The sequence below is a fragment of the Abrus precatorius genome, unplaced genomic scaffold, assembly GCF_003935025.1.
Source record: "Abrus precatorius isolate BTA unplaced genomic scaffold, Abrus_2018 Scaffold11, whole genome shotgun sequence".
In the NCBI taxonomy this organism is placed as follows: domain Eukaryota; kingdom Viridiplantae; phylum Streptophyta; class Magnoliopsida; order Fabales; family Fabaceae; genus Abrus; species Abrus precatorius.
Window position 1 is genome coordinate 15,795,731 of NW_020874303.1, and position 27,298 is coordinate 15,823,028.

Sequence of the window (27,298 nt, forward strand, 5' to 3'; positions counted from 1 at the left end):
AGGGATACAAGAGTGCATTGTTATACTTAATTTTTTTTTTAATTACTGGCTTTAGAACACTGGTTAACATTTATTGTACTTTTACAAGGATTTGTCCTCAATATTTAGTATGAAGGAGGAAAGAGAAAAGTAACATTTCAGTGGATTTTTGTGAGTTCAGGGCCACTGTTTAGGACTTGTGGCTGTAGTTAGTTACATCAAGAGAAAGCCAGGCATAGTGTGGTAGCTGAAGTTGTTCACTAGTAGGCAACATTTTAAGAGTTCATCAAGTTATAGCAGCACATCATATGGATCCTGATGCTGAGAGTAAGCATGTTTCAGAGGCAGGAGACATGGGTGATGGAGTTTTTCATAGCTTTAGACATAGTTTGAGGGGCAGCCTTTACTTGCCTTCTGACACAAATTTAAAAAATGAGGATGTTGTTTCAAATCCAGGTGTTCACAAATTCCGGCCTTACCCTGGTAAATCCAATTCTGTCTCCTCTATTGGGCCATTTCCATCTGAAATGGTGTCACCTTTACTTAGCATTGAAAGAGAAGGTTCTGAACACATAAAACAGGTGATTTTTATTTAACAATTTTCAGGACCAGGGCTTGTGTGGCCAAGGTTTTTCTTGGTTTCATTCTGTTAATTAGATGATGAATGATCAGAACATTTTATTTTCCTTGTTGTAAATAATGCAATAGTGCTTGTTGTCTCGACTTGCAGGAATCTCATAAAAAATTGCCAAAGTTACTGCATTATGCTTTATGTCTGGTTCATTTGGCTGTTTTTGCTATCCTTGGGGTAATGTGCTGCTGATCTTCAAAATTTCATACAAGTTTATGTTAGCATTTATTTATTTATTGGGTGAAATAATGATGCTATGATCATGTCTCATTGGAACCTTGGCATTTTGAACTCTTTCTAAAAACTTGAAAATTGATTGTTTTTTCTGTGAAAGAACTTAACTTGTGGTTGTCAAGTTCATCATGATATTCACATTTTTTTATAATAATTATTACTTCTTGAATGTGGCTGGTTGTGTAAACCTCTTCCTGCAATTCAGCAAGAAGACATTTTTAATATTCCATTGACGAAGAGGCTAATGATGAATGGCGAACATGACAAGAAAGAAATGAATTGAAGTGATGTTAGCTGCAGGAGAAAAAGTGTCCCCATAATTAAAACAAAAAATCTGTGTAAATCCTTAGACTACTAGAGCAGCTTTTAAATGATTAACAAGACCATCATGTCCAATTTTTACTGCATAAACATGATTCAAAGAAGGTAACGTCATAATGATCAAAGAAGAGACTACATATTGTTGGAGAATAGCAACGATAATCCTTTTGTAAATAAGAATAGCCAAGAAAGAACACATTTGAGATATTTCACAGAAACTTTATCTTTACCTTAAATGAGGTCGTGGACAAAACATGTGCAATCAAAAACTCAGCGAGGAGTAGTAAATAAATCTTGTGTGGGAAACGAAAGAGAATGGGAAACCTGATTTTAAAGGATAGAAGAAGGCATGCAGTTGATTAAGTAGCAAGCTGTGAGAAAAGTGTTATCCTAGAAGCAAAGAGGAACACTGATAAAAGGAGTAAAGCACGAGCTGTTTCACCAAGTGTTAGTTCTTTCTTTCGGGAACACGGTTTTGCAGGTGTGAGTACTAGAAGTTTGATGAACAATGCCTTTCGAGGTCAATAAAGACTGAAATGGAGCAACCAAAATATTCACCAGTTATCATTTTCCAGAACTTTGATAGACATAGCAAATTGATTATGAATTTCGGAGAAGAAACCTTGAAATATTATAAAAACATTGAAACAATTTTTCATTAAGAATAATCAAGTACATTAAAAAAATCGTTAATGAAAGTAACGAAATAATGGTAACCTAAAGTGGAATGGAAATTATTAGGACCCCAATTATGTAAGGGAACTAAAGCAAAAGGTGAGGCAAGTGATTTATTGACTTGATTTGTATAAGTATTTCTAGTATGCTTGTCTAACTGAGAAGACACGTTAAAAAGACAACACTCTAGAAAAACTAAAACTTATACACATTTTGTTAAGACTAAGATGACTTAAACACTTATATAAAAGAGTTGGAGAATTAACAACATCACAATCAAAGGGAGGTAAGAAAACAAAGTTATTAAAAAAAGAACAGAATAAGGTAGTGAACAAGTGAGTTTGTACTCTTGATTAGACTCTCTTGTACACTATTTAATGATAGTGAATTGATTTTTTATTCTTAGTGACTCGTGGATTTTTACCTCTTATGTTAAAGGCATTTTTTTAGGTTAAAAATCTTGGTATCTCTTGTGTGATTTTTTTGTTATTACTGCTGTCATTTCTATTTGTTGTTTCTCCTCATAGTTTCTTGCAAGTTAGGAAATTTTTATCCACATTGTTTTTTTTGGCTAAACAATCAAGTCCTTTTTCACTTATATGACTAAGCTTTCGGTGCTACAAATATGCCTTTGTATCTATGACACTCACACTGTCTTTACCAACTAAGGCTTTTGTCTAATACAATTAAGAAATTTTCTCTCCTGACCATAGCCAAGTTATTTTTGGTGAGTTTCTATTTCCCAAAACTAAATTGGTTATCATAACCACCATTATCAAGCATATGCACAAATATCAAATTAAAGCGGATATTTGGAGCATGTTTGACTCTTCTAAACAATAATTGCAATCCCATATTGGTTTGCAAGCAAATATCATCAACACCACTCATCGTAGACACACCATCATTGTCCATATTCAACACTCCAAAATCACTTGAAGTGCAAAATGTGAAGAACTCTTTCCTTGATGTAACATACAGTGTAGCATCACTATCAATAACCCATATGCTCTCATTAGATATAAGGTTAACTGACTCATGGTCACGGAGAAGAACAAAATCATCACCTGTAATAGCAGTGACACAATCATTAACATTGTCATGGTTCTTCTCTTTTGACTTACCCTTTTTGTTTTTTTTTTCCTTTTTCCACAAGAAATAATACTTCTGTGTATGCCCTGTTTTGTGATAATAATGACACTCTACATTCTTGTACTTGAATTTGGACTTACTTCTACTCTTCTCTCTTCCTCCTTTTTGTTCCTTTTGCTAACTTCTCTCTCTATTATTAGTGAGTAGTACTTGAGACTGAGATTAAGAACCTTGTGCCTTCCTTCTCATCTCCTCATTGAAAACACTACCCTTTCCTATTTGTAAAGTGACAACACCATTAGGGGCTGAATTTGTGACAAAGATGTTAAAAGTATCCTAAGACTCCGGCAAAGAATTCAAAAGTAACAATCCCAAAATCTCATCTTCAAACTTGATGCCTATTCCTGACATTTGATCAAGGAACCCTTGGAACTCATTCAAGTGATCTGAAAGAGAAGTGTCTTCCTTATACTTCAAACTCACAATAGAATTCAACAAAAATAATTTGTTGTTGCCACACTTTGAGGCATACAGAGATTCAATCTTGTCTCATAAAGTCTTGACATGTGTCTCACTCGTAATATGATTATAAACATTATTATCTACAAAATGCCAAATAAAACCACTTGATGGTCAAAGTCCCATTCTTCATTAGACATGGATTCTTGCTTTTGAGTATCCAATGATGCCGTACATCAATATTCTTGGACCTAGAATAATGTTGGATTCTTACTAAGATGAATTGCACTCTGACTATCACATAATAACAAGTACTTTTCCTGAAAAAACCTAGCTCCTGCCAGAATTTCTTCACCCAAAGCAACTCCTTGCATGCTTTTGTAATGACAATGAACTCTACTTCAGTAGTAGACAAAACAACACACTTTTGCAATTTAGATTGCCAAGTCATAGCTCCCTTGCAAACTTAATCAAATAGCTCGAAGTGGATTTTATGGAATCAATGTCTCCAGCTATATCTGAGTCTGAGTATTCCACCAAAGTAGACTATCACCTCCAAAACAAAGCCTCAAATAACCACTACCATGAAGATACTTCAAGATCCATTTCACAATATTCCAGTGCTCTCTACTTGGATTAGACAAAAATCTATTGATTGTACGGTCTTATGCACACCATTGCATACATCAAACTACCTACTATAGATACTTAAAAAACTCTGCTCATATTTGTCTTCTCAGCTTCATTTGAAAGATTTTGAATAGCACTCAGTTTAAAATGATTAGCAAGAGGAGTACTCATTGCTTTAGCATTTTTCATATGAAATATCTGCAACACCCTTTTAACACAGTGTTCATGCAACAACCAAAGTTTCTTTGCTTGTCTATCACGAATGACTCTTATACCAGGAATCTGGTTACCAACTCTCATGTCTTTCATGGCAAATAACTCGCTTAATTGTTTCTTCAATCTATCAATTCTGGAAATATTTTCTCCAACAATAAGTATGTCATTAATATATAATAACAGGATAATGAAGTCATCATCAAAAAATTTTCTAACAAATACACTGTGATGAGAAGCAGTCTTCTTATAGTTTTGCTCACACATAAAGACTTAAACTTCTTGTACCATTTTCTTGGAGTCTGCTTTAGACCATACAAGCTCTTTCTTAGTCTGCACACAGGTAGTCTTTCTGTCCATTGATCTGAAAAATCATGAGGTTGCTTTATGTATATCTCTTCCTCCAAATCACCAATGACATCTAAAGTACAAAATCTAATGCAAGGTTAGGAAAGGATGTGTTTGACCAATGCCTTAATTGTTGATTTGAGAACCATCTATGAGGGTGACACAAGGCAAAGAATCCATGTAAGACAAATGAGAAAAAGAAATTGTTACTAGACATATGGTCAGGTGTACAAGAGTCGAGAATCCAATGTCAAAGGATGAGGTAGGCTGTTAAGCTGCCTTGAGTTGTAAATATTCATTGTATATTAGTACCAATGGAATTAAAGGTAGAGTCTGCGGCAACCATGCTGATCAGGGTCAGAAAAAACAGAGCAGGATAAGGCACAACAAAGCCGGTAGTAGAGTCATTGGCAGGCTCCAGGGATGGTCAAGGAGCCACACTGGCGAAAAGAGTTGCACAGGTGGAGTATCGTTCATGTCCATGTAGGATACTGTTCATGCTCTGTTCACAGCAATAGGGAAGATGGAAAGAACAAGAGATATGAACCTAAAGCTATTAAGAATAGTTGTCTTAATTAAATGTGTATAAAAGGCACTCATATGTTTAGTATTCAATATAAATGTTCCTTGTTCTTTTAGTTTCTATATGTTTTTTCATCATCTTTAACCTAATGATATTTGGATTTTATACTGTATCTTAACTGCATTGTTTCTTGCATAATGTATTGGTTTTAGGCTGAAAAGATGCCGCTACACATGTTGTGTACCCTTCTATCTCAAATTACCATTCTTATCCCATATTCTTACAAGTGTTAAGAACTTCCTAGGGATGACATTAGATAAAACAAGGACAAAAAATGAGGCTTAGATGTTAAAACACGAGCTGCATTTAGAAGTTGCATACACATGTTGCTTCTGGTGATCGTTCTATGTCACAAAATTATGTGTCATATATTATTAATCATCCTACTCGAGCATCTCCATATTCTTTGAACATTTGGCTAATTAAATCTTTATAGAAATACTTGATTATCTTAGTTCTGAACTGTTGAAGTTCATACAAATACTAGGGTAGAGTTTAAAGTAGAAAAGCTTTGCACTCTTGCAATTTGTAATGTGTTCTAGAGAAGCAAAAAATTGAGTTTGAGTAACTTATAATGCAATACAAGCTCTATGTGTATGTATTAAATAAATTTAATTTTCATATTGAAAAACTGAAAACAAGGTGAAACTAAGGTGGTATTTTCTGATTATTTGTGAAAAAAGGAAATGAAAATAAAAACAATTACCCAAGCCAAAAATGTCCTTTTCTTCAGTATGATACTAATTCACCATTGTGCTTTTGTAATTATTATGCAGGTATTAACAAGATACATACTGGGCAAGTTATTTGGCCCCGGCGTTGGTCGTTTGACAAGTGATCAAACTATTCTTTACCTTGACCTGCCTTCTAATATGGTATTTCTCATATGCACAAATGTATAATGCACATAAACATAAATAAAAATCATGTAAGCTATGTGTACAACACATAATTTGGTTAGATTTGCTAGAAAGAAAATAACAACTATAATGATTCTTAATCACAATAAGAATGTGGAATGAATGACAGTAAATGTCTCTTTGTTTTGGCTTGTTCCTACTAGGAATGGCCGATTGTCACTAGGAAGTACAGATTAATTCCAAAGACACTGCCTCAGGGAGCTACAATGAAGCTTTGTCATCAAAAGAAATCTTATTCATTTAGACTCTTAAGTAAGTAAAGAATGCATAAAATGGATTAAATTAAGTCATTTTCACATACATTTGGTTAAAATTTTCAGAACAAAAGAAAAGAATTAATTGTGATTCTTAACTAAGTAAGGATAGTAAGTAGAGAATAGGGTGTTTCTAGACTATTGTTAAGTATTATGTTAATAGTGAACTGTAGAACTAGAAAATAGACAAGTAGTAAAAACATATCTTAGCCTTTACTATGTTAATTATTAGCAGAATAAAAATTCTTTACCTCTACAATTACTAGAAGTGACTTGTAAGTGGTTTAGATATAACTTGTCCAGAACCTGAAAAGTAACTTATTTATGTAAATAAAAGTATTGCTTTTGTAGAGTCAATTTGATAGTTTAAAAGTTGATATTGAAATAATACTGTGCTGATTTAGAGTATGTCTTAATGCTAATTTTCTGAATATCTTTCTAGGTGGGATCATTTATGATGGGATGGTTTGGTGTTGAATTCAAAGCAGACATATCAAATGTGTCAGAGTATCTGGTTATGGCACTGACAACTGGTTACTTGGGGAGCTTAACAACGTTCAGCGGCTGGAATCAAAAAATGCTTGAACTCAGTGTTAATGGGAATTGGCTCTTGTGTGTGCTTGGCTTTTTAATTGGTAATATTAGTATGAGACATTTGATAAGTACATTTAAGTGGCATGGCTGTCTTATTCAAAGCTTTTGGCTTTGTGCATTTCGCTTCCCATTCAATGTCATGTTAAAATATCCCAGTCTTAGCATGAATGAATTTTGATAAGAAGATTTTTTATTGACTGAACTCTACAGGATTATTTCTTGTTGCCTTTTCCATCACATTTGGGATAGAAACAGCCAAGGGTTTTAGGTGGCTTCTTAGAAAGCTAAATGTGAGTTCAGGAAGTGAAACTTGTAGATCCAAGATCAATGAAAAGGTGGAAGGAGGGTTGAAGCATCACTTGGTAGTTATGGTGGTGCTATTGTTGGTTTTAGGCTTGTTCTTGGGTATTAGTGGTGTTTTAATGGATGCTGAGTTCAAGAATGGTGGAAATTCTACTGTGTTATGGATTGCTTGCATAGTTGGACCTCCAGGTGTTTGGATTAGATGGCTATTGGCTCGACTAAACGGATGTGGATTAGGAGCAACAGGTTTGTTGAATTGGATTCCATTTGGGACTCTAATTGCAAATGTATCTGCTGCTTTTTTTATGGCTGCACTTGCTACAATGAAGAAATTTGTAAGTTTCTAGAATATCATTCTTCACACTATCCTGTGACTGAACTTGCGTAGCACTAAGCTAGTTTTCAAAGAATCAAAAGTAGTTTTTAAGATTGTTTGTTTTGTATTGATGAATTGGATTTCTCATACAACTTTGGCTTTTGGAACAAAACACTCTTAGTTTGGGTTGTTAAATATACAAAAGTTTAAGGTTACATGCTAAGGTCTAGGTATGGGCACAAGCCTCAACAAGAGCTTATAAAATTGACACTATTTTTATTTTCCTTAAATGTAGCTAGTTGCCAGTTATCTCTTTTAGTGCTCTTCCTTTCTTATTGTTTTGATATTGAGGATCTCATCTCATATAAAAAAATTTCAAGAATCTTCATTGTAATTTTGGAGATTCAGAGATTGCAATCAGTGTATGTCACCTCTTTGATGCAGGTGAACACCAGGAACTGTGATGTTATTTTATCAGGCATACAATTTGGTTTTTTGGGTTGTTTAAGTACTGTTTCTACCTTTGCTTCTGAGTTCAATGCAATGAGAGAAAGCATGCACCCTTGGAGAGCATATGCATATACTATGATCACAATCTGTGCCTCATTTTTTTTAGGGATCTTAATATACTGCATACCTATTTGGAGAATGGAGTAAAGGTGATGAACATAGAAGGTGTTGTTTTGACACTACTTCTACTTGGAGGAGTTCAGCAATTTAGAGCAGTAGAATAATCCATTCACTTCTATTTCAATGGAAAGGCCATCGGAAATGTTATTCATACCTTACAAAACAATTAATAATCGGGGTTTTATTTTAAGATAAAATTGTATGAATATTATCTTTTTGTTGCTTTGACAATGACTTTTATGCTGTTAATACAGGGGTCAATATTATTTTTAATTGTGGTTCTTTCCAGAACACTTTTTTTCGTCTTTATTTTGTAACTCCAATACTCATAGTAATGTGTGATTTTGGTCCCAATATTTTTTTTTACTAATAAAATCTGTTAATTTCTTTAATTCAAAAAGTATGTCCCTCCGTCAGATATGGATAAATTCCAAATCAGTTTCTGAAATTATAAATGGGGATTAATTTAGTTGTTTATATTTTTAAGACTTAATTATGTTTTTGTTCCTTATAAACACCGAGTCTTTATAAATTTTTTTATTAGAATTTAATCTTTGAAATATTAAGAAGTTAAAATTTATTTCTTACCATTAACTTTTTTTGGTTTGTTAAATGTTGAGCTGCTCAACAAAAAGAAAGCCAGTTCAACACTGTCATGTGACACCACGTAGTTTGTCATGTTATTTATTTTATAATATTTTATTATTTAAAATAAATATTTACAAAAAGATCTTTAAACATATTTTATATATTTGCAAAAAAAAAAAAACTTTTTTCTTCTCCAATCTCCCTCACTTCCAAAACTTTAACTTTTCTATTTTTCTCTTGAGTAGGTAATTTTGGATGTGGGATCTTAAGTTTGTACACATGCACATACACCATTGAATCCAATACAATCTCAATAAATGTAAAGGTGTAATATATTAATAATAAATATTGTGCATAGGATAAGAATTGGAGTTAGGGTTAAGTGGGGTGGTGTGGGATAGTAGAGTGGGTAATGCATTTAGGGGAGGGGAAAGGGTTGCAATTCAGGGAAAGGAGTGTGGAGAGGGGGAGGGGTTGTGGTTTAGAAAAGGAGGTGGGGATGGATGTGTGAGGAGGAGGAGGAATTGTGGTTTAAGGGAAAGGGTGGTAGGAATGAAAATGTGGAGAACGAGAAGGGGAATAGGAGAAGGTGGAGCATGGGAATGGAGATGGTGGGAGGGGGAGAGAATAGGGCAATGGAAAGAGAAAGAGGAATAAGATGAATTTATTTATTATTTATATAAAATATATTTAAAGACTTATTAGTAAATATTAATTTTAATTAATAAAAAATAAAAATTTAAATGACATGGCAAGTCATGTGGTGCCATGTGGCAACGCTAAGCTGGGCTTTCTGTTGGCTAACTCAGCATTTAACAAAGGAGAGTTTGTAATGCCCCTAATTTTGTAATATTAATTATTATTAATTATATAAATCTAAATGTGTATATATATATATATATATGTGTGTGTGTGCGTGTGTGTGTGTGTGTATTGAATTACTTGATAATGATGTTTATGTATATTATGTATATGGATGTGTGTATTGTGTGTATGCATGACTGGATAGAGTTGAAATAGGCTGAGTGCCTAAGTGCAGGGTGTAATTCTGGGTTGTTCTCACTGTAGCAAGAAAACCCTGGGAGGAAGGACCAGAACTGTCACCTTCTCGCTGTAGCGAGAGAACGACAGTTTGGGGTGCATTTTTGGGTGCAGTCTCGCTGTTACGAGATTCTGCAGAAACCATAGTGCAATTTTGTCTGAGATTTTCGCTGTGGCGATAGAGGGCGTCGCAAAATCCATTTGATCTTCTCGTTTTCAAACCCCTTTTCACTGATTATATTGCCTCCAAAGCCGTTCGGAAGCTTGATTGAAGGTTAAATTCGTGTGGGGAATGCTTGGAGGTGAGTTTTAATGTTTAGGGTTTCTATTTTCCAACCCCATTCTCTGTTTTTGTGGTTTCCTTGGGTTCTCATGGAATTCTTCCATGTGTTTAGGCCGTAGTCTGTGCGGGAGAGCATTTCTTGGTGGATTTAACGTGTGGGTCTTCAATCCAAGGTAAGGGGGGACTCTATCCTTCTCTATTATGTGTGATTGCGGTTAATTGTTAAATATTGTGGTGTAACTAAGTTAGAGGGTAGGGAATTATTGAGAAAATATGATAAGGTCCGTGTGCCGTGAGATGTAAATATTGTGTGTGTTTAACTGAGATGGATGAATGTGAATTGTATGCTAGATATTGCATGATAGAATGAATATTGTAAATAAATGTGAGCCCGAGGGTCGTGTAATATAGAATATTGGCTATGTGCCGTGTAATGTGAAATGAATGTGGGCCTAGTGCCGTGTGTAAGCATAATTATTGCATGCGTGAATAGAATATATGTGTGTGAATGGGTGTGTTAGTGCCATTGTAATGTGCTGTGAATGGTTCAGCGATACACTGGGGTGTGAAAGATGAAGACGGTAGAAATACCTTGGAGAAGAGGGAGTGATGGTGACACCGACTGTGGAACGGGTGCACCACGGGCCACACATTCTCTTTCTAACTAGATCTCTAACTGCTATCCTTGCTGAGCGACCCGTGACTGCCCACGTGGTATCCGTGAGGCGGGGGTAACCGATGACCATTTATGGTGTAAATCTATGATCACAGTGCCATAGTGAGTGTGGCTAGCGTGCATATGCATGGGTTTGTGTATTATTTATGGATGTGAAATGCTGCCGATGCCGTGAGTGTATTGGTGTTGAATTTACATGAGCTGTGTGACTATGGTGCCTGTGATTGTGTTTGTTTAATGTAGTGTAAATGTACTGGAGGTGAGACTTTATGCTAACTGTGTGTTTTTGGGTAGCGTAGAGTATTCACCCTTACATTCATTTTTTAGGTAATCAAGATGATCAGCACCGGACCCAATGAAGGGGTAAATGAAACTGCTATAGGACTTACGATATTATTTTGAAAAACTGTTGTATTTGAATAAGTCCTATAGCAACTATTTGATATAATTTGTAATCCCTTTCTTTATTTGAAATGGTTGATGAAACTTAAATTGAAAATGAAAATTTTACTATTTCAAAAATTTGCAAAATTTTGTAATTATTGAAATTAAATTTAAGGTGTTACAGGTTGAATATCGATGATTGTCTACTGTTACTAGGCACAATCCTTCGAAGTTTGAGGGAAGATTCAATCCTGAGGGAGCCCAAAGGTGGGTGGCTGATGTAGAGAAGATCTTTAATGCCATGGGGTATCGTGAGGAGCATAAGGTGGCCTATGCCACTTACTTGCTGTGTGGTGAAGTGGAAGACTGGTGGAGGTTTGCCAATCAGACAATGCCGCAAGAAGGTAGCTACATTTAGTGGGAAATCTTCAAGGCCATCTTTCTAGGGAATTAGTTTCTCCGAGACCTGAGAAAGAAAAAAGTTAGAGAGTTCCTTGAGCTTAAGCAAGGAAACATGACTGTGGGAGAATATGCTGCGAGATTCTAAGAGCTGATGAAGTACTGTCCTCATTTCCAGCATGGTGATGGGGAGGAAGAGCTATGTTCTCAGTTTGAGAACGGATTGAGGCCGGACATTCAAGCCGCAGTCAGTGTGTTCTAACTGACGGACTTGCCCACCCTGGTGAGCAAGAGCAGAATCTTTGAAGCGAACAAAAGGGGGAAAACGGTGGACACTAGGAGAGCTGGCCCCATGAGACATGATAGGAGACCCCCAAGGTTCTCAAAGGGGCCATATTCGGGTTCGAACAGTTCTCAATCCCGAGGGAGTTCTTCCCAAGATAAGAGCAGTGGGAGTGGCTCGAGATCAGGTTCCTTTAGTGTAGAGGGCCACACATGGTGAAGGACTACCCACAGCCGAAGATAACTTGCCACAACTGTGGGAAGTCAGGGCACACTGCTAATATGTGTTGGGCCGCCAAGAGGAGCGACAGTGCAAGTACAGCTCAGAGGCCTAAATCAAGAGAGAGTATGGGGCCGAGTATGGGGCAGAAGCCGAGTATTCTTGGGAGAGTCTTTGCTATGATTGGAGCAGAGGCTTCACAATCTGAAGAGCTGATCCGAGGTAAATGTATAATTAAAGGCAGATTGCTTGATGTGTCGTTTGACTCGGGTGCTACGCATTCTTTTGTGTCTGTGGACTGTGTGACTACCCCTACAGGTAAGCAGTTGTGACGTCATGGGTGTGTTTGGGATGCCCGATAATGGTACATGGCAGGGAGTTTGAGGTAAGCTTGATCTGTCTACCTCTTTCTCAGCTGGATGTAATTCTGGGTATGGATTGACTTGCTGCCAACCATGTACTGCTGGACTGTAGGGAGAAGACTCTGATCTTTGGCGCAACAGTGGCAGAAGTTCCAAGGCTTACGAGCCAGGGAGCGTGGGAAAACACAGTAAACACCAAAGCCTTTATGATGATGTTCTCCATGGAGGCCGAAAGCGTGGTGGAGTCAGAGTATATTCCAATAGTGAGGGACTTCTTGGAAGTTTTCTCCGAGGATGTTTCTGAACTACCACCTGAGAGGGAGATAGAGTTTGCTATTGACCTCATTCTAGGGGCAAGCCCGATTTCTGCGGCACCTTATAGAATGTCACTAGTGGAGTTGACAGAGGTTAAGAAACAAGTAGAGGACTTGCTGCAGAAACGGTTTGTGAGACCAAGTGTGTCACCGTGGGGAGCTCCAGTGCTCTTGGTGAAAAAGAAAGACGGGAGCATGAGAATGTGTGTGGATTACCAGCAACTAAATAAAGTAACAATCAAGAACAAGTATCCACTTCCAAGGATCGATGATTTGATGGACCAATTAAGGGAAACAATAGTATTTTCGAAGATTGATTTGAGATTAGGGTACCATCAAATCCGAGTGAAGAATGAGGATGTGCCTAAGACGGTGTTTAGGATGCGGTATGGTCACTATGAGTATTTAGTGATGCCGTTTGGGGTGACCAATGCGCCTGCGGTGTTCATGGACTACATGAACAAGATCTTCCACAAGTTTTTGGATAAGTTTGTGGTGATGTTCATTGACTACATCCTAATTTATTCCAAGACTCAAGAAGAACATGCCGAACACTTAAGGATTGTCTTGCAAATTCTGAGGGAGAGGCAGCTGTATGCGAAATTCTCTAAGTGTGAGTTCTGGTTGTCGAAGATCCAATTTCTAAGACATGTAGTGTCAAAGGAAGGAATCATGGTAGACCCTGCAAAAGTGGAAGCAGTGGCTGAATGGCCCAGGCCGACGAATGTGACAGAAGTGCGCAGTTTGCTCCGATTGGCGGGCTATTATAGGAAATTCATTGAGGGATTCTCTAAGATAGCGTTGTCCTTAACGAAGCTGACCTGCAAGGGAAAGGAGTTCAAGTGGACCAAAGGTTGTGAAGCTAGTTTCTTAGAGCTGAAAATAAGGCTGACTTCGGCGTCGGTGTTAGCTCTGCCCAACCTAGAGCAGAAATTTGATGTGTATTTTGATGCATCTAGGCAAAGACTTGGTTGTGTTTTTGATGAAAGACGGATGAGTGGTCGCCTATGTTTCAAGGCAGTTGCGTCCGCATGAAGTCAACTATCCGACTCATGATCTGGAATTGGCCGCAGTGGTGTTTGCTCTTAAGTTATGGAGGCATTACTTATATGGAGCGAGGTTTGAGGTAATCAGTGACCATAAAAGTTTGAAGTATCTATTTGATAAAAAGGAGCTGAATATGCGGCAGAGGAGATGGATGGAATTCCTTAAGGACTACGACTTTACATTGTCTTACCACCCTGGCAAGGAGAATGTGGTAGCCGATGCTTTGAGCCAAAAATCATTGCATGTGACAACAATGATGGTGAAAGAAATATAGTTGATTGAGGAATTTTGGGACATGAACTTGGCCATAGAGGTGAGACTGGGGAGTTTATATCTCGGGGCAACAATAATCCATAATGACTTCTTGATGTATGTTCGAGATGCCCAACAGGGAGATGTCTTCCTCCAAGACATGATGAGGTAGAAGGTCGAGGGAAAGGAGATGGAGTTCCATTGTGATGAGAACAGGGTGATTAAGTTCCGGAACCGAGTGTGAATTCCTCAAGTGGATGAGCTGAGACAGATGGTGCTTGAGGAAGCGCATAAGAGCAGGATGAGTTTTCACCTCGGTGCGACTAAAATGTATCAGAATCTCCGAAAGAGTTTTTGGTGAAATGGTATGAAGAGGGACGTGGCTGAATATGTGGCTAGATGCTTAACTTGCCAGAAGGCGAAGGTAGAATACCAACGTCCACTTGGGTTGTTACAGCCGTTAGAGATCCCTGAGTGGAAATGGGATAGTATCTCCATGGATTTTGTTTCTAGGTTGCCTAAGACCAGGAACAATCATGATACCATCTTGGTGATAGTGGATCAGTTGACCAAGGCTGCACACTTTCTCCTGATCAACATGAAGTATAAATTGGAGCGACTTACGGAGTTGTATGTGCGGGAAATAGTCAGGATGCATGGAGTGCAGACTAGTGTGGTGTCAGATAGAGACCCGAGGTTTACTTCGAGATTTTGGGAAAGCCTGCAACGGGCGTTGGGGACTAAGTTGAGACTGAGTTTAGCTTATCACCCACAGACTGACGGTCAGACTGACGGTCAGACTGACGGTCAGACTGAGCGGACCATCCAATCCCTGGAGGACTTGTTGAGGGCTTGTGTGCTCGAACAACAGGGAACTTGGAAAGAGTGCTTGCCACTAGTAGAATTCATATACAACAACAGTTATCATGGTAGTATTGGAATGACACCGTTTGAGGCCTTGTATGGGCAGAGGTGCAGAACTCTGTTATGTTGGTATGAAATCGGAGAGGCGACTTTGTGCGCGCCGGATATGATCCAAAGGCAAAATGATCAAATCAAAATGATCAGAGATAAAATAAAGGCTGCACAAGATGGGCAAAAGAGCTATTATGATAAAAGGCAGAAGCCGTTGGAGTTTCAAGTGGGTGACCACGTATTTATGAAGGTCTCACCTGTAACCGGAGTGGAGAGAGCTCTAAAATCTCAGAAGCTGTCTCCTAAGTTCATTGGACCATTCAAAGTGTTGAGTAGAATTGGTCCTGCTGCATACCGAATTGTGTTGCCTCCGAACCTCTCGAATCTACATCTGGTATTCCATGTGTCGCTGCTTAGGCAATATGTGCCAGATCCCTCCCATGTGATTGATCTTGACCCGATTCAAGTAAGAGAAGACTTGTCGTATGATGTGTACTTGGTGAGGATTGCGAATCACCATGTTAAACAACTGAGAGGGTAAAGAGATATCATTGGTGAAGGTAATTTGGAGCTCAAGTGATGAGGGAGATGGCACATGGGAAACGGAGAGTATAATGAAGGAGTTGTACCCGGGGTTGTTTTTGTAGTTCATGAGTGTTTGGTTGAATTTCGGAGACGAAATTCCTTAAAGGAGGGGAGAGTTGTAACACCCCTAATTTTGTAATATTAATTATTATTAATTATATAAATCTAAATATATATATATATATGTGTGTGTGTATTGAATTACTTGATAATGATGTTTATGTGTATTAAGTATATGGATGTGTGTATTGTGTGTATGCATGACTGGATAAGGCTGAAATAGGTTGAATGCCTAAGTGTAGGGTGTGATTTTGGGCTGTTCTCGCTATAGCGAGAGGGCCCTGGGAGGAAGGACCAGACTTGTCACCTTTTCGCTGTAGCGAGAGAACAACAGTTTGAGGTGCATTTCTGAGTGCAGTCTCGCTGTAGCGAGATTCTGCAAAAACTAGAGTGCAATTTTGTTTGAGATTTTCGTTGTGGCGACAGAGGGCGTCACTACAGTGAGAGGTATTTCGCTGCAGCGAGAATATCTCACTGTAGCGAGAGTGTCGCGACCAGAAAAGGATTTAAAGGGGTTTAGGGTTTGAGAAGTTATTTCTCAAAAATTCCTTCGAATTCCTCGACCCGGAACCCTTTCTCACTGATTAATTGCCTCCAAAGCTGTTTGTGAGCGAGATTGGAGCTTGAATTCGTGTAGGGAATGCTTGGAGGTGAGTTTTTATAGTTAGGGTTCCATTTTCTCCTTTCGTTTCTCTGTTTTGGGTGAGTTCTGGGGTTCTCATGGAATTAACCCGTGTATTTAGGCCGAGATCTATACGGGGAACACCTTTGTGGTTAGAATCAAGCGTGGATCTTCAATCCAAGGTAAGGGGGGATTGTACCTATCTCAATATATTATGATTCTTGTTTATTTTGTTGAGTTGTGCAATGTGGCTGAGATAGAAGATAGGGATGGTGTGTGTGATGAAATTGATGTGTGTTGGAATAGTTAGGCCCCATGGGATGATTGTGTATGATGGAATGCCAATGATTGGTGAATAAATGATATAGTGAGTAAACGTAGACTATGTGCCATATATTGTGGATGAAATGAGGGCCATGTGCCGTGACATGTGCATTATATGCTAAACGTTGTGTGAAATAGAATGAGGGATTGTATGCCGAGCATTGCGAATGAGTATGGGCACTTGTTCCAAATATATATATGTGATGGACGTTGTGGAAATATGGGTTCGAGGGCCGTGTAATGTGAATGGATGTAGGCCACGTGTCGTATGTTATAGATAATGATAGACTATGTGTTGTTTTATAAACGAATGTGGGCCTCTTGCCGTGTATTAAGAAATGAGTGCGAATGGGCCAGGTAGCCGCCGTTGTGCACGATAGTGCGAATGGGTCGAGTAGCTGCCGGTGTGCACTATAGTGCGAATGGGGCGAGTAGTCACCGATGTACAATACTGTGAATTATGAATATGAACTACTGTTGGTGCTACAAGTGCATCGATGTTTAATATGAAATGAACTATGCTGAAAAGTTATTTCTGAGTATTGTGTATCTGCTGAACGTATTTATATGTCTTGAAGGTGAGATTCTATGTTTGATTGTATTTTGATAATGTAGAGTGCTCACCCTTACATTCATCTTTCAGGTAATCAAGACGATCAACACCAGACACAGTAAAGGGACGGATGAACTGCTATAGGGCTTAGGATAATATTTTGAAATTTGTTGTATTTGAACTAGCCCTATGGCAGTTGCTTGATATGATAATTATAATCCTTCCTCGTTTTTAAAATATTTTGTGAAAATTTATTATTTTAATTTTGCGAAATTGTTATTTATTTAAATTAAAATTTAAGGTGTTACAGAGTTAACGATACGGAATAAATCCTAACTTCTTAATAATTTTGAGGGACTAAATCTTAATAAAAAAATTTATAAGAACTTATTACAAAATGTCTAATATTTATAGGGACAAAAATATAATTAAGTTTATTTTTAAATATACATGTTAGTCTTTTAACTTTGTTAGATACTTTAATTCTTCTAATAACACTTTTTGTCATAAAAGTTAACAGCTTCTCATCATCCTCTTCTTCCTTTACTACTCAAATTGCATTTCAACATCATTATTTGGTAGCAACCTTTTTACTAGAATCTTAATAGTTTCTATAGAAACTAATCTCTTTGTCAGCTTCATTTGTGCACTGTCCCAGTGATTCATTGTCCGGAGATAACAGTAATAGTAGTGATAAAAATTGATCAAATTAATTTCTAAAAGTGAAATCACGTTATTTTAAAAATTCTTGTATCATTTAACAATAAAAATTAATACTATTATAATAAAAATTACGAGTTCATTTAAAAATCTTAAAAACAATTTACCTTATGCTTATAAGCATAGAAATCTTGAGAGTTTACCGGTAAGTTTATCATCGATTTATGGTAGATGACACTTCGCTAAGTTAGCATTTTAACAGACTCATTGTTGATTTTTTATTTTTGATTGCAGCGTATGCATAAATTAAATATAAAATGACAAACTTGAATATAACATAATGGCATATTTAAATAGATTAACTCAACTAACATGCTTTCATAATATAGTGTCGTGTCGCGTTTGCACATTGATGGCCGCGTCTAACTTCTGTTAAGAATTGGACAACGAACAGGGAAATCATTTTTTTCAATTAAAAAATTGGGAATTTGATTGCTTTAACATATCATTTGGGGAATAAAAATCACATATTTCCCATAATATAGGAATCAAAATAGCTGTATTCACCTAAAGAATTTGTTTCAAAGGGAATGGCACGTTTTTATTAGTGTTTAAATCAACAAGAATCTGCTTTAATTTAATATTATTAGTTATAATTTTTGCGTTATATCTCGTTACAATTTTTTATAAAGTGATTAAAAATTCATATGAATTCAGCAGTTAATTTATTTAAGTATCCTTTTAAATTGTTTGAACACATGCTACTTTTGCTTTCTTTTCCCCCTTTAGTACTTTTGCTTACCTTTAGGAGAATATTTTGACACAAAACAACGTAAATCACGATGTAATTTTTGATTTATTTGTCCCAACATATTTGTTGCCAAGACAACTCCGGATTCTACATCACCAGAATTCCATGATTCATTCTTTTTACTATCGGATGGCAAATCCCTGAAACTCAACTTGATCAGAGTTGGGCATCTTTCTTCTACAACATTTTTATATGGCATTAATTATTGAAAGGAAGCTTTTGTATGAAACCATGTGAAGGGAAATGTATATATTAATTATCTATGGTCTAGGTGAGGAACGAAGCTTGTAGGTAGCATAAACTCCTAGTGCCACCACAAGAACTGCTGCACCCATGTATATTATCCTTTGTTTATCTTCTTCGTTGAACCTTCTTGCAAGATCAGTGACAACTTGAGAAGCAGAAGCAGCCACATCTTTGATTCTTGTCATTGTTGTTGTTGATTCAGGCTGAGGCATGCCCTTTTCTTCAGCATCATCACTTCCAACTTCACCATTTCTTCCCTTTCCCTTCTCTTCCTTTATATCCTTTGTGGAAAAGCTATCAACTCTATCAGATCCTTTTCTTTCTTCCTTGCTTTTCTTTTCAGTGTCTTCTTCTTCTTCAGGTGACTTTCCTGATTCTGAAGAACGGTCTTCAGTTTCTTCCTCTCCAACAACCCTTTGCTTTTTTTCCTCATTTTCACAAGTTTCCTCAGTTTGAAGCTTGGAATCTGTCTGTGAAGTTCCTACTTTACCCTTTTCAGGCACAGACTCTTGTGTGGCTTCTGGAGGGGTTGAAGTCTCATGGTCAGCTTGTTCTTCACTTTCTTCTCTTGGAGGTGAAGATTTACTTTCAACTTTTGTCTCAGGAGCTTCATGTGAAATTCCATCTTCACCCTTTTGAGGCACAGGCTCTTGTGGTGAGGTTGGTGAAGTGTCATGATGGTCATCATCTGAAGATGCAGGTTGAGAAGTGTCTTCTTTTTCATTCTTTGTTTCTGTTGATTGTTGTGGTTCTTGTTTGGAGACTTTCTCTTGATCAATTGGCATTGTAATGGTGACAAGTTTTCCATCAAACTTTCCCTTTATTCCTCTGATACTACAATAGTTTGGAACTTCATACTCTACATTGAAACGGCTCTTTCTGTTGTTTCCAAGTGGTCGTTCACCAAAAACTCTCACCTTTCTAAAATCGTACTCAACTTTAGCACCAATATGCATCCTTTCGAAACCTGTACATCATGGGAAAGAAACAACATGCACTTGGTTATGAAATTTGCTTCAATAAAAACAATTATTACTTTTTCTAATTTACTTTTCTATTAATTTTGAAATTTATTAATTATCACTATACATTTTTTTTTTCTTTTTCTGTTTTTCATTGTGTGTATACCAGAAATGCTGATAGAGTTTTCTGATTGAATGAATGAATGCATATCAGAAATGATTTTCCTTGTTCATACTTCAGAGGAGGTAGAGATGAAGCGAAATACCAAAAGACATTCACTTTTCTCAAAAAGTATTAAATACATGAAAAATATTATTTTCAGCCTTTAGAATCGAAGTTAAGCAATTAAAATGATAAAGTTAAATTAACAAAAACATAAACACATATATCCTGTTAGACTTCTCTATCTCCACATTTTAATAAGTAGCAAAACTATATGGCTGACTTTATAATAAAATTATTTTAACATTTTTTTTTTTGTAATTACACAATCTAGTTTTAACTATCATGTATGATAATGAAATATAGTAATACCAGTAATTTTTTCGTGCATTGTCTGTGTATCATTAAATTAAGTTATTTTAAAAATAAATAATAAAAAATATATCATACAACGATTTCTTTTGAAGTTAAAAAAAAAGCCACAGTCATAATATATTAAAAAATTACCTTAACAAGTTAAAAACTAAATTTAATATGTGGAATATAAATAAATATGCAATAATCCTTGTAATGGAAACTCGAAAATTAAGCAGTGCAGAATGTAAAAAGAAAATAAAATAATTACAAGTGGAAAACTTTTACTAAAAAGTATAACAATACATTCTTTTCATAATTTTAAATATTTTATTTATTTATTTATTTATTTATTAATTCTTTAACATTCCTAGAAGAAAAACAAAAGCATGACGTTGATAAGGTGGTAAATAAATCAAACAAACCATCAGGAATGTGAACAAGCAGAAGGTGAGAATCAGAAGTTTCCTTTGTTTCAAATTCGGCTTGCAAATCTTGGTAGGTAGGTTGAACACCATCTTGCATGCTAGACATTTTCCCACTGTTGCTCTTTGATTTTATTTCTTTTTTATGTTTAGAAATTAACTCTTGCAATTATTGCTGTAATGGATCTTCAACTCCATTCGGTGGTTCCTCTATTTATAGTGAACTGTTCATATGTTGAGTTTTCTTAAAAATGAAACCATTCCTTTTTGGCTGCTTTGATTTTCCTATATCATCAAACTTCATCATTTTCCCTAACTCATATGTGAGGTATAACTTCTTTAATAAATAAAGGGAAAGTTCTTTGTTTGGCTCATACACTTCAAATTCCACAAAAGAGGAAGCAAACGTGATTTGTGTTATTTTTATTATTATATTATTCGTCATCTCTTTTTTTTCATTCGAGCATAACTAATTAACTAGTCAATTCATGATTAATCAAACCTCTAATCCAACTTAGATTTATTTTTTCTAAAATGAAAAGATGTGTTAAGTAAAAAACATATTTGTTATTAAATTAAAGCTAATTATTTTTATAAAATACTAGTTTTAAATCAATAAATATAAATTTTTAACTTTTTTTTAAGTTTTCACCTTTTAACTTTATATATCTTCTCACTTTAGAATAATTGAATTAAATTTTGATAATGTTTATAGATCCCAACAAGTACAATGCATCAAAACTAAAGGTGTTTGCATCCTAGATTATATCAACTTTGGAAAAAAAAAACTGAATCAAAGATTGAATTAGTTTTATCTTTTGATGGGATCAAATAGACAAAATAATTTTTTAAGGAATTAAACGCAAAAAAGTAAAAAAAAATGAAAAACATAAAAGAAAATGAATTTGAATAAATATTGTAAGTAAAATGACACCATTTCATTAAATAAAAAAATTATATATAATATTACAAACTACTTTTAGACTTTAATTTTAATATATAATTATTGTAAACAAAGTTTATAATATCAATTAATAAAAAATTATCATAAATATAATTTTCAAAATTGTTATTATATATGAAAGTTAATAATTTTTAATGACTTAACAATTTATGATTGAACACAAAGTAGTCTATTTTAATTAAATTGTTATTTTTAAGATAATCAATACTATTTCGTCAATATTCATAGGTCATACTTTTATTTTCATTTTTAATTATAAAAATATCACATTATTTTCATTTTATTATTTATTTTTATAAATATGTATAAAGACCTGTAAAAATAATTTTTTTACATTCACAAATCTTACAAAAACGTTTAAAAGTAAAATATAAAATTAGAATAATTTAATTTTTAATTAAAATGAATTTTATTTTCAAGTTAAACTACTACTTTCTATTTCTTATAATAAGTTTTTTAGTTGTTTTTAGTTTGCTTTGTTGATTACTTGATTATTTGAGGTTTCATTTTTCTGTTCAATAACAAGAATTTTTGGTTAGTAGGTTTACGTGGCAGAACACTGAACACGTGGAGACGATGAAGTCAAAGGAATCTCATCTCAAAACTCGGAATAAGATTATTCGTTAGTATCTGTTGTTGATAGTTGAAACTATCAAAACTGATAAACTCATTAGACAATGTTGTCATCGTTTTCCTCAAAAACCGACCAGCAAAACGCACGTTCAATCTCCACTTTCGTATTCACACACAAATCAACACAAGTATGAGATCTTGTCCCATTGTTGGGGTGGTGGCATGGCATAGAGCACTGAGAAAAGCATTGCATTCTTTTTCTTCTTTACCGTCTTGTGCTCTGCTTGGCCCCAACCTCCCTGATGTTTGGGAATCCAGAGAGAACGCTTTCCCTCATACCCATTTGCCAGAAAGTCTCCAATGTAAGTTCTATGATGTAAACTTGAAGTTCTATCCTCTGAAGCCTCTACCTTGTCACTTTATGTTAATGGGTTTTGTTTCTTTTGGGTTACTTGTGTTGCTTTAGGGGCTAATGGCCACAATGCTGTAATTCTTGAGGGTAAATCAATTGCTAAAGAGATAAAACTTAAAGTAGCTGATGAGATAAGAAGGATGAAGAGTTGCATTGGGAAGTTTCCTAGATTGGCTGTGGTTTTGGTGGGTGATAGGAGGGACTCTCGCACTTTCATCCACATTAAGTTGAAAGCCTGTGATCAAGTTGGCATTGAAACAGTGGTTGCCCAGTTGCCAGAGAAGTGTGCTGAAACTGAACTGCTTCATGTTGTTTCTAGTTTCAATGATGACCCGGATGTACATGGCATTCTTGTGCAACTTCCTCTGCCTCAAGTAATTTGTTCACCCTTTTCACTACTTAATGCTTATTATTATTGACTGTGCTTATCCACCCCAACCTTTCAATTGATCTAAAATTAGAGTTCATTGAGTAAGATAAATTTGTTCTGGTATATTCATTTTCAGTGGAGCTACAGGAAGATCAGTCTCAAAGTTTTAATCATAAGATTGTTAGTTGGCATTACTTGTTTATTAAAGTGACATTATGGATCGTTTGTTCTATGTAGCCGATCCACGTAGTTAGAAAAGGCATGCTCGTTGTTATTGTGGGCACTATTTGGTGATTTGTTTCATAACTTGCTATTACAACCTTAGTTATTATAAATTATTTGATGCAGCATTTGGACGAGGAAAAAATTATCAATGTTGTGAGTCCTGAAAAGGATGTGGATGGCTTTCATCCCTTAAATATGGGAAATCTTGCAATAAGAGGAAGAAAACCCTTCTTTGTCCCTTGTGCTCCCAAGGGCTGCATTGAGTTGTTACTTAGGCATGGTGTGGAAATCAAGGGGAAAAGAGTGGTAATAATTGGAAGAAGTAAAATTGCGGGGTTACCCACTTCCTTGCTAATGCAGGTAACATAAATGTTGTTGCTGAGCAGAATGTTTCAATTTCTAAATGGCTGATTTATCATTTTTTGAGTAGAGGCACCATGCAACAGTCAGCATTTTACATGCATACACAAAGAACCCTGAACAAATAACTTCTGAAGCAGACATTGTGGTAGCAGATGTTGGAATCCCTAACGTAGTTCGTGGAAATTGGCTAAAGCGAGGAGCTGTGGTCATCGACATGGGAACTAATCAAGTTAAGGTAATGCTTCTAGATTATTTTTGGTGTCCAATAATGTCATGTGGTCATCTGAATGCATGGAGGTACAAGAAATTTATATTTTATTATTTCAAGAACTTGATATTTTTTTCAATTCATATATCAAAGATACATTCGTAGTTTAAAAGCCACAAGATAGAATTAGGAATAAACAATCCACTTATGACAACAGCTAATGTGAGAAAGATAGTATAAATTCAACATAGAAGAAAAAGAAAATACACACTGGTTCTAAAAACTTGTACCTTTGAAACCACTCAGCCATGCTATACTGATATCACTTAGACTGTCCAAAAATTGTTTCAAGTTGGATTTATATAGCTTCAATTCAAGAAGTGAATATTTCTTCACAGGGTAAAGAAGTTTGTCCAGCAATCACACTTTGTAAAGTGGTCATTCAACTTAAAGAATAAAAGAGAGATGTTAATGTAGGAAATATTGATTTGGAAGTAATAAGAGTGCTGGCATTGTTTTAACATTTTATGGGGTAGGGTGTTTCTTTGTTCTTGTTGTGGGATTGTTTGATCTGTGGATTTGTTTAGGATCCCATGTACTCTTTTCACTTTGATTCCTTTCCCGTCATGGTTAAATAGCACGTTTTCTTAGTGTGATTTGTCATGATTTTGTTGTTGGCGTTAATGAAGAAAAAGTTTTGTAGAACTCTTTTGTTGACAGTCTTCCTCAATGCTACCTAGACTGAATTAAATAGTTGATCAACAAAGCACTACTGACTATGATAGTATTTTATTTCTTCCTAAACAAAGAGACGTTATGTTAACATATAGGTAATTTTGTGGTCCAATAACTTAATAGAAAATACACTGTATGATTATTATAACATAAATGTCTGTGTGTAAGTAGCACTTAAACATGCACTAATTCTCAATAAATTGCATCTGGGTTTTGCTTTGTTTTCAACCGTGGGATTTTTGTGCAGTGGAATGAGTGACAAGTCGAATCTGGGACGACAGGGTGAAGTTTTTGCATCCAGCTGCCCATACAGAAAGCTTAAAGTATATGATTTGCAAGTATAGCATGAAAGGAATATAGTTAAATAGGTCTAAGTAGCCTGTCAAAATTATTTTGCTGAAATAAGCTTGGAATGATATTTTTTCAGTGTAATTTAAGAAAACACGTTAGTTTTATAGACCTAATAAACATGCACAAGTTATGAATATGTTGCCTCAATATAATAAGTGTGATAGAGTGATATTATTCTAACCATTTGTTGCTTCATTAGCATACAAATCTATATTTCTTCACTTGGTTGAATAATTGAATGTTTAACTGAGCATAACCAAGACATGCATTGAAAATCTTGTCAAATTAATTCTTAATAATCACAATGTATCAATGTGTCATTGATGTTAACTCCCTTACAATCTCTGTAGTTGTATATTCATATGTACTAGACATGGGGCAGGGCTAGTTCGTGATTTATTAATATTAATATCTTGATGTAGTTGAATATAAATTACAGGATCCCAGTGGCAAAGGCTTCCGTGTGACAGGAGATGTTTGCTTTGAAGAGGCAGTAAAGGTAGTATCTGCCATCACTCCTGTTCCTGGAGGTGTAGGACCAGTTACAATATCAATGCTGCTCTCCAACACCCTCCATTCTGCCAAACGTGGCTTTGGAATGGTTTGAATAAATTGTTTTCTTCTCCATCTTAAAGTTCTATGTTGGATCTATCATCTGTTTGTATGCATGTTCCTGTTCATCTAAATAGGATATTGTTGAGGCCAACATGCTATGATATTTATCACATTGCATTGCAAGGATCTAGTGGACCACATAGGGTTTAGAAATTAGCTCTTTTTGCCTTCGTTGCTTTGCTAGTTCAAACTCACCTCTTGAAACCCAAAAAAATTGGGGCTACAATTTTGACTGTTTTGCTCATTATGTCGAAGCTGATATAGACTTTCTGTATATGATTGGAGCAGCTATTTGAAATGCACTCCTTCTTAACATCACTTCTATGCATAGTTAATTTGCTTTAAAGAGATTGAGAGAGGAGGAATCACTGGTTGCACACACATTGATATGGCTTAAGAACTTGACATATATTTAATTTTTAGCTTAAATAAGAAAATAGTCTCTAAAAAATTTCTTTTTTGAAAATATTCCTTATAATTTTTTTTTGTTAGAGCTAGTTCTATAATTTTTTTTAAATAGTCTTCATCGTTGAGTAATGATAAAAAAAATGATATTCTACATCATACTTGTCACGTGATAATACCAGCTTTACACTTAAATAAGTAATTAGTTTATATAAAAACTATATATATTTTTTAGAATTAGTTCTTATTAATTTTTTTTTAATCTTGTAAAATTTTATAGGGACTAATTTCAAAAGAGTATATATTTTTAATGACTATCTACTTATTTAAATCGATTATTTTTCATTCAACACTAAAATATTTTACTATTTCCTAATGCCTATACTTTTATTGTTATGAGAAAAAAGTATATTATTATTGTTCAAGATAAAACTAAGTATGATTAGAGTAAATCTTCTTATGGTAAGAGTTTATATCTTTATTGTTCAAGTAAAACTAAGTATGATTAGAGTAGAGTAAGTTTTTCAACTTTACATACGACAGAGAATCTTTACATTATCTCACTAGATGAAAAATAAAAATAAAAGTTCAAGGAAGCACAGTAAAGTAAGTCTTTTTATCTCACATCAAATAACACTGACTCGTCGAGTAGTTTTAAGAGAAGATAAAATGCAAGATGTTAGATAAAGTAATAGTGTTGATTCAAGAGATAATAGTAAGATTTATTCTTAAAAAATTAAAATTATACATGATTACAACTAAAATAAAATTTTAATAAGGACTAGTTCTAAAAAGATATATTTTTTGGACTAATTACTTATTTAAACTTTGTTATGTTTAAAACTAATTATTTATTTAAACTTTATTATGTCTGATATTAATATTCAAGTGATAGGTATGATGTGTTAGTGACCGCTCTCAATTAATAGTAAAAAATATTTAAAAAATTAAAGAGTTAAATTTAACATTTTTTTATAAAAATTAATTCTAAAAGAGGGTATATTTTTATGGACTATTTATTTATTTAAACCTTAATTTTTGTACTCTAGAGGAAATAATTAAAAAAGATCTTAAGATAAATAATATATCATAAAATGAACTTTGACTGATTTTAATTTTGTAATTTATGTAATTTTTTTCCTTTAATAAGATAAAACTTAATTACTCTCACTGATACTTTTCTCTGGTACAAGAGTTATTATTAGAATTTGTAACTTTTATAATTAAAAATTATTAATTTTTATTATAATTGTTTTAAAATTATATTTATGATAATTTTTAATTAGTTAATAATATACAAATATATACTAAGAATATATTAAAATTAAATTAAAAAACTTTTATAAATAATTTAAATAACAAAATTA

General features: G+C 34.9%; 3 protein-coding genes across 3 annotated transcripts; 2 read left to right on the forward strand and 1 right to left on the reverse strand.

Moving 5' to 3' along the window:
• The first annotated feature begins 287 nt into the window (after nucleotides 1-287).
• Nucleotides 288-8,209, forward strand: LOC113855677 (fluoride export protein 2-like). Its single transcript, XM_027487307.1, has 6 exons — nucleotides 288-560; nucleotides 710-787; nucleotides 5,942-6,040; nucleotides 6,782-6,974; nucleotides 7,144-7,571; nucleotides 7,997-8,209. The coding sequence occupies exons 1-6, from the start codon at nucleotides 288-290 to the stop codon at nucleotides 8,207-8,209; spliced, it is 1,284 nt and encodes a 427-aa protein (XP_027343108.1).
• Nucleotides 8,210-18,820: 10,611 nt separating this feature from the next.
• Nucleotides 18,821-20,865, reverse strand: LOC113855678 (protein RESTRICTED TEV MOVEMENT 2-like). Its single transcript, XM_027487308.1, has 3 exons — nucleotides 20,711-20,865; nucleotides 19,220-19,773; nucleotides 18,821-19,078 (listed from the first exon to the last, which is right to left on the reverse strand). The coding sequence occupies exons 1-3, from the start codon at nucleotides 20,817-20,819 to the stop codon at nucleotides 18,821-18,823; spliced, it is 921 nt and encodes a 306-aa protein (XP_027343109.1). The 5' UTR covers nucleotides 20,820-20,865.
• Nucleotides 20,866-22,325: 1,460 nt separating this feature from the next.
• LOC113855458 (bifunctional protein FolD 1, mitochondrial-like) lies at nucleotides 22,326-25,850 on the forward strand. The gene is made up of 5 exons (XM_027487100.1): nucleotides 22,326-22,609; nucleotides 22,714-23,033; nucleotides 23,378-23,614; nucleotides 23,685-23,852; nucleotides 25,351-25,850. The coding sequence occupies exons 1-5, from the start codon at nucleotides 22,438-22,440 to the stop codon at nucleotides 25,516-25,518; spliced, it is 1,065 nt and encodes a 354-aa protein (XP_027342901.1). The 5' UTR covers nucleotides 22,326-22,437; the 3' UTR covers nucleotides 25,519-25,850.
• Nucleotides 25,851-27,298: the final 1,448 nt, after the last annotated feature.